General features: G+C 53.3%; 1 protein-coding gene across 1 annotated transcript; it reads right to left on the bottom strand.

Annotated features, from left to right (window-relative positions):
- Nucleotides 1-913: 913 nt before the first annotated feature.
- On the bottom strand, nucleotides 914-6,235 carry APOD (apolipoprotein D). Its single transcript, XM_010184824.1, has 5 exons — nucleotides 6,167-6,235; nucleotides 5,041-5,194; nucleotides 4,655-4,776; nucleotides 2,763-2,851; nucleotides 914-1,313 (listed from the first exon to the last, which is right to left on the bottom strand). The coding sequence occupies exons 2-5, from the start codon at nucleotides 5,161-5,163 to the stop codon at nucleotides 1,078-1,080; spliced, it is 570 nt and encodes a 189-aa protein (XP_010183126.1). The 5' UTR covers nucleotides 5,164-5,194; nucleotides 6,167-6,235; the 3' UTR covers nucleotides 914-1,077.
- Between the last annotated feature and the right edge of the window lie 11,731 nt (nucleotides 6,236-17,966).

Here is a 17,966-nt window from a genome sequence, read left to right as displayed (position 1 = left end):
CTGGAAAGACCTCCAGGCACCCGGACCAAACCATTTCACTTCAGATGAGGTTGCTCCTGTAGCGTTGCAGTCCCGCTCTGGTAATGCTATGGCCTCAGATAAGGGGCAGACCCCGCATGCTGAGACCTCAGCCGGCTCGAAAAGGTTATGCAGGTACAAAAAGCCCCGAAGCAGATCTTTTGATTTAATTTTTAATGAGTTGCATCAATGCTATTCAAGCGGAGCTGTTGTGGCACCTGGTGAACGCCTGTCAGGGCAGATGCTGTGCCAGCGGGCACTCGGCACGCACAAAAGCAGCGAGCAGGATCTCAGGCAGCGTCTGCCATCCCTCAAAGTTCAGGAAAAGCCTCGGGAGGAAAGCAGCAGCCCTGTCGCTGTTTATAGGTACCCCCAGAGCTGACCCCCTGAGTGTGCAGGACCAGCCTCGGCTGAGGCCAGTTGTGTGCAGGCACTGGGGAGGGGCAATGCTGAATTTCTGGACATTTTTAGACTTCTCAGACTTTAAATACAAAGGGCCAGATCTGATTCCTAGCGAGGAGCTCTGCTGACTTGGCAGAGTGCACCAGAAAACACGAAAGACCCGCAATCTCTGTCCCCAGGCTGCAGGGCCCCCCTGTGTCTGGATGCTGCCGGTGGGAAGGCAGCACCCAAGATGTAGCTCAGACACCGTAGAGTCCTCACAGGCCCAGAAGCATCAAGACAAAAATGGGAAACAAACCTGAGGGCTCATGACAAAAGGTTTTCCCCTGGGACTAATATTTTCACATCACGTCTCATACCCTCTTTTATCCACATACTGGAGGACTCAACAACAGCAAAGCTTCACGTCTGCACTTCAGGGTTTCTCTTCTTTACCCATGAGCTTTGAATCAGTCAGTTACTCTGCAAAAGTCAGAGACGAAAAAAAAAGTGGAAAGCAACAGAGGGAGTGACAGCAAGGAGTAACTCAGGGCTGGCAAACTACCATTAGCAAAGGGATTATTACATTTCTCTGTTACACTGAGAAAATCTAATGGGTAATAAAGAAAGCAATAAAGTTCTTTGCTGGTCTGGTGCTGTGTCACTGCGTTCCAGGAGTTACATCTCAGGAGGGCAGTTAAGTTGATCCGTGGGGATCATTTTCTCAGTGTCGATCTTGTAGGACTGGAGAACGCTCTTCAGGTGCTCCACGGTTTCTGGGTGCATCTCGGGAGCTCTTGATAGAATCCAGGCATAGTCGATGTGGAAAAGCCAGAGGATGTTAGTGCAGGAGTAAACCAGTGAGTAGTTTTCATAGTCGGTGGAGATGACCCAGTAAGGGGCAGAAGGCATGACTAGGAGAAAGAAGGGCACCATGAATGTGATGGGGAACCAATTCTGGACTGCTCTGCAGCACTGGAGCCACAGCTTGTGGTGCTGTTCTCACTTTTGCTGCTCTCGAGCTGCGTAACTGTGGTCAAGACAGGGAGCTATAATTTAGAAAAGCCTATCAGAACTCCTTCTTCCTATCAGGATCCTTGTTCTTTGTTCCTCACAAAGCCCTGACTAGGAAGGTCTTGGTGAAAAGTTAACACTAGCACTTACACAGTTCAGCTGGGCCACCGAAAACCAACCCAGCTCATACCCGTGTGAGGGTGCTTGCTGGTGGGAAGGATCTGTAGGGCAGGTAGCTGAGAGCAGTGATCTGAGGAGCACAAACCACCACTCCCTCCCCACCACCCACTGCCCCACGCAGCCAACCGGAGACCAGGCAGTGGGAGCTGGTATCACTCAGCCCATCGCACCGGTGCCAGCCACCTGGGCAAAATTCTGATCTCCATCAGGCTGCTACGCCTGAAGCATCTGCTCTGATGAGGGACAGCCACTCCAGCTCCAAACCATCAGGCAGAAAGCAGAGGTGAGTGTGAGAGCCCTGGGATTTATTCCTGATGCACTCAGGAATGTCAGGCGCTGCTCTCTGGGGCTTGCATCTGGTGAGGAGGATTGGGGTTGCACAGGCTGTGGGTGCAATGGCTGTGAGTGGTACCCGAGCAGCACGTAGCTAAGTCTGGCTGTGCTCATGAACAATAATTGTCCTCTGCAAGTACCCCTGCTCCACCCATTTCTCCAAATAACCCATCTGGGTGAGTGCTATGGAACAGCCAAGGAAAAGGTGTGAGGGAGCAGAATAATAAAGGAGCCAAGGGGGGACTTCTCACTTTCGACAGCGTTGCTGAGGCAGAGGACAGTGCTGTGCAACAGGGATCAAATGCTCTGCACCTCAGCTGGCCCCTGTGGTGCATTATGTTGACAAGGGAAGAAAAAGCAAAGAAAAACAAATTATTAACGGTTATTAAAAGGCACTTGTGTGCACAGGCAGGGTGGGCTAATAGCTGGGTTCAGAAAAACAAGCCTATTCCTGGCTCCTGCAGCGGCTGTGGGGCTGCCTCCCCACCTCCCACCCTCCCTGTCCCATCTGTGAAGCGACCTGGAGGGAAGAACGGATGGTAGCGCTGCTGAGCTCTCTTGCTTTGAGATCAGCTGGTGAAGAATGCTCTACCACTGCGGGGCTGTTGCTGTAACTGATGGATAAATATCACCAAAACACTGCCTGCTGGTCACAACATCTGTCCTAACCCTACACCACTGCCCCATCGTGCTGTGCTGAAGTTACCAGGGCAGGTTCACCTCTTGCTTAGTTGGTTTTGGATTTAATTTAGTGTAGGCGCTGCCCTCCCACCGTGCCTGCACCACAGCACTGCTGGGGCTAGCGGGGGCTGCGAGCCCCCCAGCCACACACTTACACCAGTTAAAGCGGACGCCCAGCTTGGCTGGCTCCTTTACATCGATGTGCATGATTTCTCCTTCGACTTCGTTGACTTTGCCATTGGATCTAAGAGGAGAACAACAAGGCGAGAAATAAAATCAGTTGAGATTGAAATCACTTAATTTTTTGCTTCTGCTAAATCATCCCTCCTGATGCATTCACCTGCCAAGGGGTGGCTGGAACATGCACCAGGTAACCACAGCATCACCGGAGGCTCACACCTGGGGACAGGTTCAACAGTGCCCGGGCACACCAGGTCCTGGGTCAGGTGCAGTGGGCAAACGCTGTCCCAGGTTAAGCTGCCCCAGCACACCCCAGGTGCCCCTGCCAGCGGGTTGTACTTCAGTGCCAGGGGGACAGTGACAGCAAAAAGAGAGAGGAAGACCCCTCTGCATGGGACAGGACGATCCCAGCACTGATCTTGGATGTGCCAGGAGCAGCTCGATGCCTGCCAGCCATGGGAGGCATGTGTTCATGTCTGTTTAATCACCTGCATTTTTTTCCAGGTCACGGCACATTCCTCTGCACATAAACTACCTGTCCCTGCTTGGTGAGACAGGGTTTGTTTCACTGCTGGTTCGGAGCGCTGCCCTGCTGGCAGCAAGCCCTACGACTCGGGCTGCCCTTCTTATATTTGTATTTTCCCCTGGATGCCTCAAGACCTGGACGCTGCCTGTGGGACAGGAAAGTTTCACACTTCCCTGTGAAACAGGAACGCCCAAGGAGGCAGGAGCTAATGCTGCCAACAGCAGAGGTCAAGGGGCTGATGCTGAGCCATGAGCAGTGCACACCTGACTCAAAATATTCCTGACATTTCAGGGTCCTGAGCTGCTGCAGCGGTGACAGCGACGCTCAGATTGATCTCCCAGAGATGAATGCAGGCACAGAGGAATGGCCCAGCTGTTTGCCGGGCGCTGCCCTCCCAGTGGAGCTGCAGGGACAGGGCTGTGCGGTCAGCGAGCAGCATGGGCGCTGCTCTGCCGGACACGGGGGATGTGTTGCTGCCTTGTTGTTATTGTGACCGAGAACAAAGTCCCCACAGCATGCCAGGGAGCGCAGGGGACAGCGCTGCGTTCACCGCTGACTCCCTCCCATTCATTCAGCCGCTGACAGCAGCAGCCCACGAGAGCTGGGGCTGGTGATAGAAACAGATGAATCAATATCTGCACTGGGCCTTGCAAAAAGCCAGGAGGGCTCGGGATAATTGCAGAATATCGAGTATAATAAAGGGAACAATTAGTGCATTCAGTTTGCTCACTGATTTGAACTGGCAACGACTGCAAATCCCCTTACACAGCAGTTACTACCAGTGCAAGGTAAATGCTCCAGAAAAACGGTGACGAGTATTTGCTTAAGTAAAAATGACCCATGTGCTTCACCTTCCCTGCCCCTTTCATTGGGTCCCTTTACTCCAGAGCAGAGAGGAGCACGGCCACAGGCACCTCTCAGTATGCAGGGGCACAAGGTGATGGTTGCTGTCCCGTAACCAGCCCCATAACCCTCCCAGGACAGGACCTGGGACATCCAACTTCTCAGCCATCACAGGGGATCACAAACCAGCCAGGGAGACACCCAGACTATTTCACACTGCAGTCACCATCTGCGTTTGATCTATTTTCTCACTACTCACCTTGGGCAATGAGACAGAGACCTGGTGAGCCCCAGGGAAGAAACTGGAGACCCACATCTCTGCCATAACTGCAGCAAAGCCCATTATCCCAGTAGAGCTACTGCAACCATAGGGTGCCTCTCCAAGCACCCCCAGACCCAGAAACAGGCAATCTGGAAGAGAAATGACCACCCAGAGCAGCAGGAGAGGTGACAAGAGTGCCACACGAGTGCCATGGTAGTGAGGACGCAAACACTTACAGCATCTCCTTGTTGATCACCTTGAACTTCCCATTCTCCTTCAGCGAGTAGTTTGCCTGGATGCAGCTTCCTTTCTCGAAACTCGAGGGCAGCTTCTCTATCTCGTACCATTTTCCCAGATACTGATAAAAGGAAGTCCAGAGAGGAGCTTTTAGCACAGGAGGGCTGAGGCGGCGCAGCCCAGCTCTTTTGCTGGCATGGCTTTGCCTGTTCGGTTCATTCCACTGCATCCACCTCGGTGGTGCAGGGGGCTGTGAGGAGTTAACAGGGCTGTGGACCCACGCTGGTAGATCTGGCACAGGGTGTCAAGATCAGACCCACCAGCCCCCTGCCCTTCCCTGGGCAGTTTGCCCTTGCTCCCATGCCCCCTTAGCCTGACTCACTACCTTGTTGATATCGAAGTCTTCTTGGACTGCTGGGTCTGGGCACGGTCCCATGTGAAACATCTGGCCTTTCCCAACGCTGAGGAGGCTGAGCAGGACCGAGAACCGTGCTGCCGTGCCCAGCATGGCTGCGCTGGGATGCAGGCGGGAAGTGGACCTGGGGAGGAAGAAAAGAGCTGAGCTGGAGCCTCCCCAAGGCAGAAATTTGTGTGAAATACAACAGGAGAAACAGGACGTCTGCAGCAGGGCACCTCGGGGGCACAGTGAGGAGAAAAGGATCATGAGAAGAGCACTAAGGCATCATGCCAAGTAAGCCCCCAGCCCCAAATGGCATCAAGCCCCATCAGTGCTCAGGCAGTGCCTGGTGGGAGCACTTGCACCCATCACCCACACCTGACAGCCAGCGAGGTGCAGGGGTGACTAATGCCCGAGGACACACATTGTGCAGAGCTGAGGCAAGATGTGATATTAAATGCTGAAGTAGAAGAAACTTGCTCCGGAGCCAGGGCTCTCGGACATGGAAGGGAGCATGTACACCACAGCAGGACCCTACATGGTGCGTGGGACATCCCCACCTGTGCTGGGGCTGCCTGGCACCATGAGGTGGTGGGAGGGACAGCGCAGCTGCCTTTGGGGGGGTAACAGCATCTGTGTTCATGTGCCGGGGTGTACACAGCACTGCAGGGTGGGGAAGTTGGTCAAGACTCAAATCAGCACCAAATAAAACACAAACTGACCCCCAAAGGCATGCTGCAAGGAGGGAGAGGACACGTTTTCCTGCAGCAGGTCCTTACAGCCCTGCACCCCATGGGCACGGTGTGGCACCCGCTCTGCTACACGGTCACCAGCGGCAAAGCAGGGACAGGAGCTGTGCTGCTCACCCACGAGCAGCCCTTGCAGCCAGGATGCTGCCCACCTCCTTTGGGCTCTACTTGGGGCAGGTTGGCACCTACAGACCCTGCAGCATGGGGCTGCTCTGCTTCCCTGGCCAGAAACTCCTCTGCAAGAGCAGAGGGAGCATTTCCCCAAGTTTAAAACAAAGCCCAGCCCGTCTCCAGCCGCAGGGCATGGACCCCACTGCGGACACCAACACAGTTCCCATATTGAATCTCTTAATTCAGAAACATACCTTGGCTGACGAGGCTGAGTGATGCTCTGCGGAGGACCAGGGCTGCAAGGAACAGCTCTGTGGTGAGCTCTCTGCCTCGTCCTTTTATAAGCGTGCTGGGATCATCATTATTCAGCACTAGCACAAGCCACTCCCTGGTCCTCGACATGTTTTTGGCAGGCCGGTCAGCTGCCTTGGATCTGCAGCTGGTACGAAGCTGGAGATGGGCTGCAACTTGGCTGCTTACCCAGGCAAACAAAGGCACCCCACGTGTCTGGGTACCACTCAGCTGCAGAGCTCTCTGCCATTCAACTGCCCATAAGGGCCCTGGACCTGGGTGCAAATGGCAGGGGAAATGGGGAAGTGCCACAGCCTTTGGGAGGGGCTGGGGACAGCGGTGGCTCCTGCCCTGCTCCCTCTGGCCCTGCAACAGCCACCGCTGTGCTCCCAGTGAGGATGTGCAGCCTCCTCTGCCAGGGGATACCCGGGTCCCAGAGACTCTCTGGGCACCACAATGTCCTTGTCCCATCACAGTCACTTGCAGAAGGACAGAGGGAGCTGCAATTTTTCTTCGAGACTCCTGAATCTCTCTACAAGGGGAGATGCCTGTGCAATTAGCTCTGCGCTGACCTGGCAGTTTTTCCAACAGGTGCCCAGCAAATGGCTTTGACAGCAGAGCAGCCATCTGTGAAGGCAGTGAGTCCTGAGAGTTATGCAAGGAGAGTTGAGTAACAGACAGGATGCTCTCTGTGTTTAATTACATTTTCTTTTAATCTAATCTCTGTTAAGACTTTCTCTCAAGGTCTGTTTTTACACGCTGCCTTACTCACACATGCACACACATGCTCTTGAGCCCCTGGCTGCCCAAGAGTCACACACCCCTCAGTCCTGTCCCTTACTAGGGCTGTGCTGCCAAGGTGTGCCCCAAAACACGGCCACAGCCAAGGTGCTCCCAGGACCTCGATGGCCATCACAGATGAGCATGGCTGATCCAGTGCAGACCTTGCACTGCTGGTGAGGGTGAAGAGCTCGAGGGGAGCCCCTGCTCCACAACTCTGCTGCCAGTGCTTGGCATGGGACAGGGGGGACATGCAGGGACCCTCCCCACCTGCACCCATAGCCCTCAGTGGTTTGGCAGCCACCACGTGCATGTCCCTGATGGGGTTGCTCTGGCTGCCTATGTCAGTCTGAGGTGTCCTGCAGACCCTCTGCAAGCCCCACGTTTATCTGTACCTCTTGTGATACAAACAGCTTAGAAATCAGAAAAACCCTGGGCAGATGCCCTGACCTGCACAGTACAGGTTGCCCAGTGGAGGTGGGATGCCCCACGGGCAGCAGATCAGTGGGCTCAGTTTTTCTCCTGAGCTTGGCTGCCTGCATCCTGCAGAGCAGCCAGGGAGGAAAGCACTGCAGGTGGCCACAGCACAGCATTTGCCATGCATGTGTGAGGACAAGCATGTGGAGGTGTGTTGGTGTGTGTATCCACACCGGCACATGGAGCGCTTTCCTGCGGGACGGAGCAAGGACTTCCTGGCTGTGGAGGCAGCATTTTGCCCTTGTATGGAGCAGTTCTGATGGAGCTTTTCATCCCACTGTGGCAGGAGGGGCTCATGCTCACTCTGACCTCCAGACACTGCCCAGCACCAAGGGCTGCCCTGCTGTGCTGGCCCTGCCACTGCTATGCCCGGGTGGCCAGGCACTGCAGTTTTGGCTCCCAGCACCCTGTGGCCAAGGTCACACCGGAGCAGCGAGGCGTTCACCCAGTCACGCTCCATGAAACTTGCTGCAGGAATATGCGTTCACCTGGGACATGAACCCCAGTGAGAGTGGGGATGATGTGGGGTGGGCTTTGCTTTAGCCATCAGCTCCCTCACAGCCAGCACCAACAGCAGTGGAAGCAAACCTATGTCTTGGAGACAGGGGTTCCCACCTCCAGCCAAAGGCAGCACGTTAAGAAGCCCAACCAGCCAAGAGGGATCCCATGGATGTCGAGGCACCGCACTCCTTGAAGCACAGATGATGAGAGCTGACAGCCCAGCTTACTGCTGGATGCTGGGACCTGTCTCCACCAAACGCTGGCTGCACCCACCCCAGGGGCACATTTCTGAGCTCTGTCTGACCACAGCAGGAAGCATTCAGGTATCTGCTGCTCCTGTGTTAGAACGGAGCAGGCTTGGTCGGGCTCCTGCAGGGCCCACCAGGCCAGGCCATGTTTCCTGGCTACCCCAGCCCCAGCACCACCAGGACCCTCCTGTCATCCACTTCCAGTACCCACCGGCACCACTCGCCCGCAGGGCCCTGCTCCGTGTCCTTGCCTGTCGTTAGCCTGGACCAGGCCTCTGCACCTTCAGTGCACACCAGAGCGAGGGTTCAGGGAAAAGCATAACCTTATAATTGCACCTAATTGTGGGGTGGGGAGAAGTCATCTCCACCTGGCAAGCAGTTTGCACCCTGGAGCAGAGGAGGGGCGGCACATCAAAGGGCAGGAAGCTGGAGCAGGGGTGGGAGGACAGGAAGGAGGAGAGCTGAGGGGGAAACCAGGGCAAAGCAGGGGATGCACCAGACACGCTTTGAATGTTTCGTGCAAGAATGAAGCCTCCCCCGCATTTCTGGGTGATGAGGCAGTGGCAAGGCGGGTGTATGGGGTGCAGCACAGGGAGGGTAAAGTGCTGCAGGGGTTGGAGTGTCACATCAGCCCTGAAGGTAACCTGGCTTAGTGCAGAAGTGAGATTGTCCCATCATGAACAGCAGGTCACCCTGAAATCAGCTTCTGGCACCCCAGGGAAACGCTGTCTCACTGTGCTATGTCCCTCAGCTGGGATTTCAGCATTTGCCATGGGATGGGAGAGCAGCTGGAGTGACACCATCACCTCAACTCTGTGATGAGATCTGCTCCAGGCCTTGACATTGCTTAGGACAGCCTAGAAACTGCTTGAGCACTCACCAGTGGGAAAGTCCTCCAGCAGAGGAACTGCAGGGACCAGGAGCTCCGGGCACACCACCAGCTCCAGCCCTGGGAGTCAGCAGCCCAGGACTCCCTGCCTGTCCCCATCAGGAAGCTTTCATCTCCAGTTGGTGTCTGAGCAACCCAAATGCTGGAGAGCTGCCACGGTCCTGGCCATTTTGCACCATTTTTATGAACAGATCCTCCTTCAGGCCTGCTGCCTTTGCAGTCCCAGTGCTGGACCCTCTCTGCAGGACCTGCAGTGTCAAAGCACCATATCCTGGGATCCAGGATATCCTAGGATCCTGAGACTCCCACCACGGAGAGGCCGTTTGCAGAGACGGCTCTTCCAGCCGCACGAGGTGCCTTCCCTCCTTTCCCCGTCTTTCCTCCTGCAAGTTCATTTTTGCTGTGTTTCTCTCTCCCCTGAAGGAAATGGGACTTTGGGCTGGCCAGACAAGTTGTCACATGTCTGTAGACACAAAAATGAACTTGTGGGAGACAAGACAGAGCGAGGGAAGGCAGGTGGGAATTTTCCTCTGTTTCTAGGAGCGGCAAGAAAGTGCTTTGAAATCTGTTCATGCAAAATGGTGTAAAATTTCTAATTACAGTTGTGACACCAAAGGGACTAAACAGGATCTGGAAGTGTGAACTGGCCTCTGGGATATGGGAACTCAGTCCAAGGCAAGTGCACAAAAGGTGGTGTGATTCCTGTATAGGCAATTAGTGAGTAGCTCTCCACCCTGAAAATTATCCAATTATGCATTCAAAATACAAGAAACCAGAGAGAGATTTAAGTAGCTGGAAAACTAAAAAAGATATTATTATTTAAGGGTCGTGCAGGACCAGCAGTGGTTCTGGCTGGGCTCTGAGGAGGACTCCCTGACCTTCTTGGCACTGCTGCTGCTGCGGTCCAAGTCCCTGCAGAGAGGAACCAGAGGGATCCCTACTTTTCTGAAACGAACAAACAAACAGGGCAAAGAAAAACAAGGACAAAGAGGTACAAAAGAGACAGCAGGACAAGTCTCTGCAGACAGACCTACATTGCAGAGCTGGAGCTGGACCAGTGATAAAGCTTTGGCCCGCTGGCATCTCACTCCTGTGGATGTGCTCACCATAAAAACCCAGCGTTCAAGCAGTGCACTTAATCCTGGCTTTTCAGTATCTCAGACATGCCAAGGTCAGTCTTATGCTGCTAAATAAGGTAAAAATTCCGTTGTTGTTGCATTTTGCTGCCGGGTTATCACAGCATACGCGAGGTACTGGGCAGGGCAGGCGTCTGCACCCTGCAGAGCTGAGCCCCGGTGCTTGCTGCCGTGCTCTGCATCCTGCTTCTCAGAGGACAGCTCCCAAATGCTCCCATGGATTTAGAATGGTTTTTTTTTCTGGACTCTTTAAGTGGTCCCCAGCATACTGAAACATACTTCTAAAGCTTTAAAAAATATCATTAGACATACTTAGAGAGTGCCTTCTGCAAAGGGACTCTCTGTTCCCCTGGAGAAGGCACAGTGATCTGCTCACGGCATTGCCAGAACTGGCCAAGAGATGCCCCAGGAAGGTTATTTAAAGCCCACAGCCCCATTCTCTGCAGCTAAATCATGTTTCAGCTCAGGAATGCGTTAATGAAGTTACACAATTATATTTTCTATGACCTATATACAACCTCCAGCTTACTTGCAACATAGATTTATAACGTGTGGGCAACCGCAGCTCTGCTCATAGAGTGAGAGAACAGACTCTATTTAATTAAGAAATGCAATTAAGAAATCTCCTGCAGATTGTGCCGCCCCACCAGCCGAGCAGGGATTCCTTCAGCAGGGACATGGGGTCTCCTGCTGCGGGAGCAATTCAGGGCCAGCTTCAAGTCAGCAACTCACATCAGCTACCAGGAGCGCAGGAATCACCCATGGAGTTTTGGGGTTGCCTTGGACCCTGAGATATCTCCTGTTTCGACACTGTGGGGCTGTTTTCTATATGTTTTATATATGCACCAAGAAGATCTGGATCTGAGGACGGCCCTTTGGCCCTGATGGACTTCTCCAATGGCCAGCACAGTGTTTCCAAACACCATCTCTGAGCCTCCGATCTCACACCACACATCAGAGGAGAATTTTAAGAATCCCTTTCCTGAAAGAGGAGTCACATCCCTCTGCACAGGCTGCACAGCACAAAGACCCTGGCATATGTGTTTGGCTTTGCCCGTGAATAGCTGCACTGAGGCCGCCGAGCCCAAGCACGCATCCCTTGCGTTGAAACACAGGCCTAAGTGTTTGCTGGACTGGAGTTTACATTATCCAGAAAATAAATAACATAAATTCAGTGGTCAATGCTCTGACTTGTGTTTCAATACATAGTTGCAGTCTGAAACAGCACAGAGATACCATTCACAGTGAGTTTCATTCAAACTAGTTAGGAAATTTTAGGAATGATTAGTTTAGAGAGCATAAAAAATGCTTTTATCTGCGCCGCACCCCAGGGACACCAGCCAGGCACGTGTTTCAGTACGACCAGACCTGGGCTGAGACAAGAGGTGCTTCATCCAATTAACGCTCAAAACAGATGATGTACCTTACATTCCCAGCTGTAATTGTTCTCACAAAATGGTTGTTACCCCCAGAATAGAGCAAAACCTCATGACGTTCAACCTCATGAAGTCCAACAAGACCAAGTGCAAGGTCCTGCACCCAGGTAGGAGCAGACCCAAACACAAATACAGGCTGCGGGGAGACCTTAAAGCATCCTTCCAGTTCCTGAAAGGGTCCTACAGGAAAGCTGGGGAGGGACTTTCTACAAGGGCAGGTAGAGACAGAACAAGGGAGAATGGTTTTAAACTGGAAGAGGGGAGATTTAGACTGGATATTAGGAAGAAATTCTTTACTGTGAGGGTGGCGAGGCCCTGGCCCAGGTTGCCCAGGGACGCTGTGGATTCCCCCTCCCTGGAGGTGTTCAAGGCCAGGTTGGATGGGGCTTTGAGCAGCCTGGGCTGGTGGAGGTGTCCCTGCCCATGGCAGGGGTTGGACTGGATGAGCTTTAAGGTCCCTTCCAACCCAAACCATTCTGTGATTCTGTGAAAAGCTTCCCACACCAGGACAGACACACAGGGCTGTAGGAGCTTCCTTGGGAGCAATGGAGCAACCTGGGACTGTTTTTGAGTCTGTAAGTACTGTGCACAGGAAAGAGCTGCCTGAACCCAGAGCCAGACCTGGCTGTGCCAAGTGCCATGTCATGAAAACTCAGCGCTGGAGTCACTGGCTGGGACAGAGAGATCACTGCAGTTACCAGCTGACTCTGTCCTGCACCTTGTCTAAGCCACCTCATGCCACAGAGCCAAGCCACCACACTCTCGTCCTCTTTGAAGGTGGCCAGTGCCACCTCAAAGCCTTTCCTGAGTGCTCAGGCAGATCTTCTGCAGCACCTTGGCTGTGTGGGAGCACTCGATCCCCATCTTTTTCTCTGCAGGGCTGCTGGGGTAAGTGCCTGCACAAGCACAAGCATTCATGCACTGCTTTCTATAAAACGAGCCATACTGCAGACACCCACTGGATGTCTCCAGTGGGACGCAGGGACTGCCACTCCTTCCCTGCAGTAGGTGTTGGAGCCGTGGGGCCTTATCAGGGCTCATTCGCTCTCCACCGCTGCCTCCTTAGTCACGCTTCCTTGGAGCAACAATTGCATCTCATTAGCGGTGGCAAGGGAAGGTGCTTCGCTGCGCTCCAAATGCTTCAACGCCCCTGAGCAGGCAGAAAGCAGGAAGGAGCCGTGAGGATGCAGGGTGCTGGCAGCCTCCTGACTGACTGTCATTGTAACCCTGGTTAAAGTCCCACCAGGAAAACAACTTCTCCTCAGCACTTGACCCCGCAAGGTGACGGGTGCCACCAGCACCCCCGGGAGCACGATCGCCCTGGCAGCGAGGCCCTGGAGTTACACAGTAAAAGACGATGTAGAGCTCTCCCCCAAGCTGAGTTCAAGGTCCCTGGGCAAGGTGCCTGTGGGGTGATGGTTAACCTGGGTGCCCATTTAAAAGCAGCATAACATTGTTAATGTCTGCTCTCAACCCTGGCACCTTCCTCTCCGAAGCTATGAAAGTTCAGAGGACTTTATAAGCCACTTGTAGCAGCTTTCATGCAGAAGACTGGAGGCGCCACATTGTTTTATTGTGCCACAATAAGTAATTCAGCCCATGGAAAGGGGGATAATACCTGCTCTGGCATCAGTTACAACAACCAGATGAGTCAAACAGCACTGCATCGCGTTGCCATGTGTATTTTTTTGGTTTTACACTTTCCAGCATGGGCAGTATGGTGCAGAGACGGCTGGGATGGTAAGGGAGCTTGGCATGGGCAGAGCAATTTGTTCTGGACACTTAGCAACCCCCTGGCAGCACCAGGACCAGAAGTGCTGGATCTCAGTCCTAGGCAGAAGGCTTTCCATTATACCATTAAAGCAGACCTGGTTACACCGGTGAATACCCTCTGTACAGTCAAAGCAGAAATTCTTTCTTTCATTTTAGCTGTTTCTGCTTTTATTGATGTCTTGGCGAGCACCATGATGGAAGATCTGCTAGACTTTGAGGTGAGCAGAGCTGCTCTTGCTGTGTGCTGGAGCTGGCAAAGGCTGGGAAACGTCGCTGCTCTTCACAACATCATCTGCCAGGTGCTGCACGAGAAAGAGCTTTCATACAAGGGGCCATGCTCGGGGGTGGACAACCTTGTGCCAGCCTGGGGGGATGCACTTGCACCCAACAGGGGAAGGCAAGTGAGGAACTGGCAGGCAGACCAAATGTCACCATGTGCTCTTCAAAGCAAACCCGTAAAACTCATGGTATTGGGGCCAATTTCATGGTGCAAGGGCTGTGAAACTGCAAAGCTGGTAATGGTAAAGTGCTACCATCGAGTCTTAGAAACCCTCACTCTCAAAAATAGAGATTTTTTCCAAAAAGCCAGAAAATTTCAGACTGACCATGTCAATTCCTTGGGGCTCGAAGCTGCCAGGTGGTGAGAGCTCCTTCATTAAGGATAACCTGATAATGATCATAAAAATGCCTCCCTGACCATATCTATGGGGCCAAAACACAAACAGCTTCTCTGTTAAGGGCAGAGGAAAGCGATACTGCACATCCACAGGCAAAGAGGTGGCCAGAGACCCACTCCCATACTGCTCTGTTGGCAAAAGGTGCTGTGAGGGCAACCACTCTCAGGGAACCAAATTAAAGCACCCTGAGGTGCTTTTTAAATTTGGAAAGGGCGAGTGTCAGGAGGAAGGAACCAGGCTCTGCTCTGGGCTGTCCAATGCCAGGACAAGGGGCAATGGTCCCAAGCTGGAGCACAGGAGGTTCAAGCTGAAGATGAGGACAAACTTCGTCAGTGTGAGGGTGCCAGAGCATGGCCCAGGCTGCCCAGAGAGGTTGTGGAGTCTCCTTCTCTGCAGACATTCAAAACCTGCCTGGACGCGTTCCTGTGTGACCTGGTCTGGTGATCCTGCTCTGGCAGGGGTTGGACTGGATGAGCTTTCGAGGTCCCTTCCAACTCCTGAGATTCTGTGACTCTGTGAGGGAAGTGGATTACTGCATGTGCACTGCACCATGTGTGTGACAACCGCACCTGAGCGCTGACTCAGCCAAGCGCTGTGCCCAGCCCTGCTGCCCCTGCGCCTGGAGCAGGGGACGTGCTGACAGCACAGCTCCTCCAGCCAGCGCACGACCCTCCCTACATCCAAAGGGCTCTGAAGAGCTGCTTCACTGCCAAGACATGGCAAGAGGAGACCCTGCCTGCTGCATGCGACCTGCACGCACACCCGCTTGGTGCCTCCCGATAAGCTACAAGGCAAAAGTATTATTTCACATCGCTGTTTTGAGGGGATCGCACAGCCCTGCTCCCTCCCTCAAAGAGTGCCAGGGGAGAGGACGATACGGCTGCATCAGTAGCATCGCTGTGGCCCTTCAAGCACTTCCACTGCTGAGGATGAATTAACTGTATCTGGCTCCGGGCCAGGCCCTGGAGGTGGAGCTGGCTCCGTTACAAATTCTCTTGCTATTTGTAGCATCTCTCCCATCCCCAGGGCTCAGGCTGCTGGCTGAGAAACCTGCTGGCATCGGTTTGGGTTTGTTTCGAAGATGTTTCTCAGCATTGCGGTTGCACAGGAAGCTGAAAACTCATGTTTCAAAACCCCAGCCAAAAGGAGAGGTGCCGCTGTTGCTACTCACACAGCACCATCGTGTTCAGGTCCGGGGGGATGTCTTCAAGCTAGAAAGATAAATTAATCCCGTGTTTCCTAGGTCTTGAAGTTCCTAAAGCGCTACGCGAGGCTCCTATTTCAGGGTGCACTGGGTGGCACTGTTGCAGAGCCGGGTGCTGGCGAGCAGAGCTCCCTGCAGAAGCAGCAAGAGGATGAAGGCTTCCTGCTCCAGCGCTGCTGCTTCTGGGCCAGCAGCTCTCTGTGCGCGGCAGGACCTCGGCAGGTTTCTGACCTGCTGTGGCTGAGGTACAGATCTTTAGCACAGCGTCCCAACCTTCACTCAACACATTGAAAACGTAGTTTTTTCCAACTGATAGCGCTGATTGATGTTTTTCTTTGATTTCTTCCCAAGGAAGACAAGAAGCCCTGGGGAAGGCAGCTGGCCTGAGAGGTGCCGAGTCCCCACACCAGGACCTTTAGGAACAGAGAAAGCAACGCTGGGACAGCAGAGGTAAAGCCCTGACCTGGGGCAGAGGTGAGCTGCCTTGTGTAGACTCCTGTCCTGTTTTCAGGGCTGCTGCTGTGTGTGAAAGCGCTGCAATCACTGCCTTCCTTTTCCCAGTAACATTTCTGGCAGTGGGCAGTTCCTCAGCTGCAGGTTCAAAGCCAGATGTGCAAGAAGTGCTTCTCAAATCCTAACCTTTCCCCGAACACGTAACAAATCCATTCCAGGTGTTGAAGCACCAGGTTACACAGCAGACAGTGCCTACACAGCGTGAGTCAGTCATATGCATCATCTGGCCAGAAAAGGGGACAGAGATTAGCTTGGGCCCACTAGGCAGAGGAGAGCAGTCGCTCTCTAACCTTCTGGCATCCCTTGCACAGTTTTTTATCCAATGCTCAGTAACCAAACAGCACCCACAGGGCCACCACTTGGGAGAAAAGTGGCCTCACGGTCAACATTATCTAAGAGAAATCACATCCCACTGCCTACAAACATCCCTCCAAATGCTGGATCTGCCCCATCAGCCCAGCAGTACGTAAAGCGTAGGTCTCAGTAACACCACACGGCCCACATTTGGCACAGCCCACATTTGGTGCAGCACGCCTCCTGGCCAGCTCTGCAACTGTTCGAGATCTTCAGCCACATCAGAACAGCAAACCTAGGATGTCAGCCACCTGTGAGCGTGGTAAAGACTTTTGAAGCCCAGGGGAAGAAGCACACATTCCCATCCTCTGTGTAGCTCATTGTAGAGATAAACACATACAGGACTATCAGTGAGGGATCTCCATAGCAACTTGCTGCTTCTTGCCTCTGCCTGAAATGAACCACTTCCTCTGCAGCTCTCGCCACTCAGAAGACGCTTCTGGTTTCTCTTGGCTTTTAGAGCTGATCTTTATTCATGTCACCTGCAACAAACTTTTTGTCTTCTAAACTCTACCTTTGCTGCTAGCGGAGGTTTCATGTTGGGGCTAAACCAGGAACCACAGGTGCCGTGAGGTCTGGGACACACACAGGGACTTGCCACTGGTTTGGGACTTGGTTTTTAGTCAAGACAGAAAGAATCTGAAGCAATCTGGAGTATCCAGGCTCACAGTGCTTGCTTGGGAGATCCCAGGAGGCCTCTTGCTGTGTAAAGCTGAACCAGAGCAAATATAACATGCAAAGGAGCACCTCTTGGTTCCCAGTGCCATTGTCGAGAACCATGCTGGTCTGAAAGGGAAAACAGAAACACTTTACAAAGACTAAAGGGTGCACCAAGGAGCTGTACCATTGCTGTCTTCCAAAGCATTGCGAGAAACATGCAGAAAAAGGTAGGACACTGCCATGGCCTAAGCAGCTGGCCCTTGGAAAAAAGCCACAGGCACCTTCAGCAGCCTCACTCATTGCAGGGTACCACAGCAGCAGCGAGCATGGACTCCCAGGGGATTTTACTGAACTTCCGTCTGTCTCCTCCATCCTCCAGCTCTGAAGGTCACTCTCAAATGGAATTGAGATTTCTTCCCTCTGTTACTCACCAGCAAGATAACAACCTGCCCTCAATGCCCACATTAATACAACGCTGTGGTGTGAAACAAGGGTCTGGCTGCCTCAGGGAACAGATTTCAGAACCAAGTTCACTGGACACTGAATGGCAGCTGGAAGCTCAAGACGGTGAAGGACTTGCTCAGTCATCTTGGTTTTGCTCTGCAGGCTCTGAGTTCACATGATTATCTGCAGCATACAAAAACATTTGACACTTGCTCTTTCCAAACCAGCACACTGCTCCTCTTGTCCTCACACGGCCCCCCAGAGCTCCCCACCCAGGCAGAAACCAGAGCAGGCACCGACAGCTCCCCTGGGCACTTCTCAGGGTGCAGAGGAAGGGACAGGGGCTCACATGCTGTGAAATCCTAACCCTGACTCAGCCACGAGGTCCTTGCACGGCCTCAGACACTTCTTGGCTTGCAGGTCTCCGTTCTGCCTGTGAGAAGAGCTAATCCCTCTTACCAGGCAGCTGGAGCATGCGGATTAGTTACACGCAGAGCGCTGAGGCAATGAATAATGCACAGCATCCCTCTCTCAACAGCGTGATTTGAGGGAAACCACATAAAATGCAAACACTGATGTGTTTGTTTGCAGAGAGGCCTCTCTAGCTGCCTTCTGCTGATGGGTCCCGCTGCCTGTTCTGCTCCAGGCAGTTCTTACTGAGCCTCCACAGT

This window comes from Mesitornis unicolor, unplaced genomic scaffold (genome assembly GCF_000695765.1).
Source record: "Mesitornis unicolor isolate BGI_N332 unplaced genomic scaffold, ASM69576v1 scaffold33145, whole genome shotgun sequence".
Classification (NCBI taxonomy): domain Eukaryota; kingdom Metazoa; phylum Chordata; class Aves; order Mesitornithiformes; family Mesitornithidae; genus Mesitornis; species Mesitornis unicolor.
This window is presented reverse-complemented; position numbering and strand designations above follow the sequence as displayed.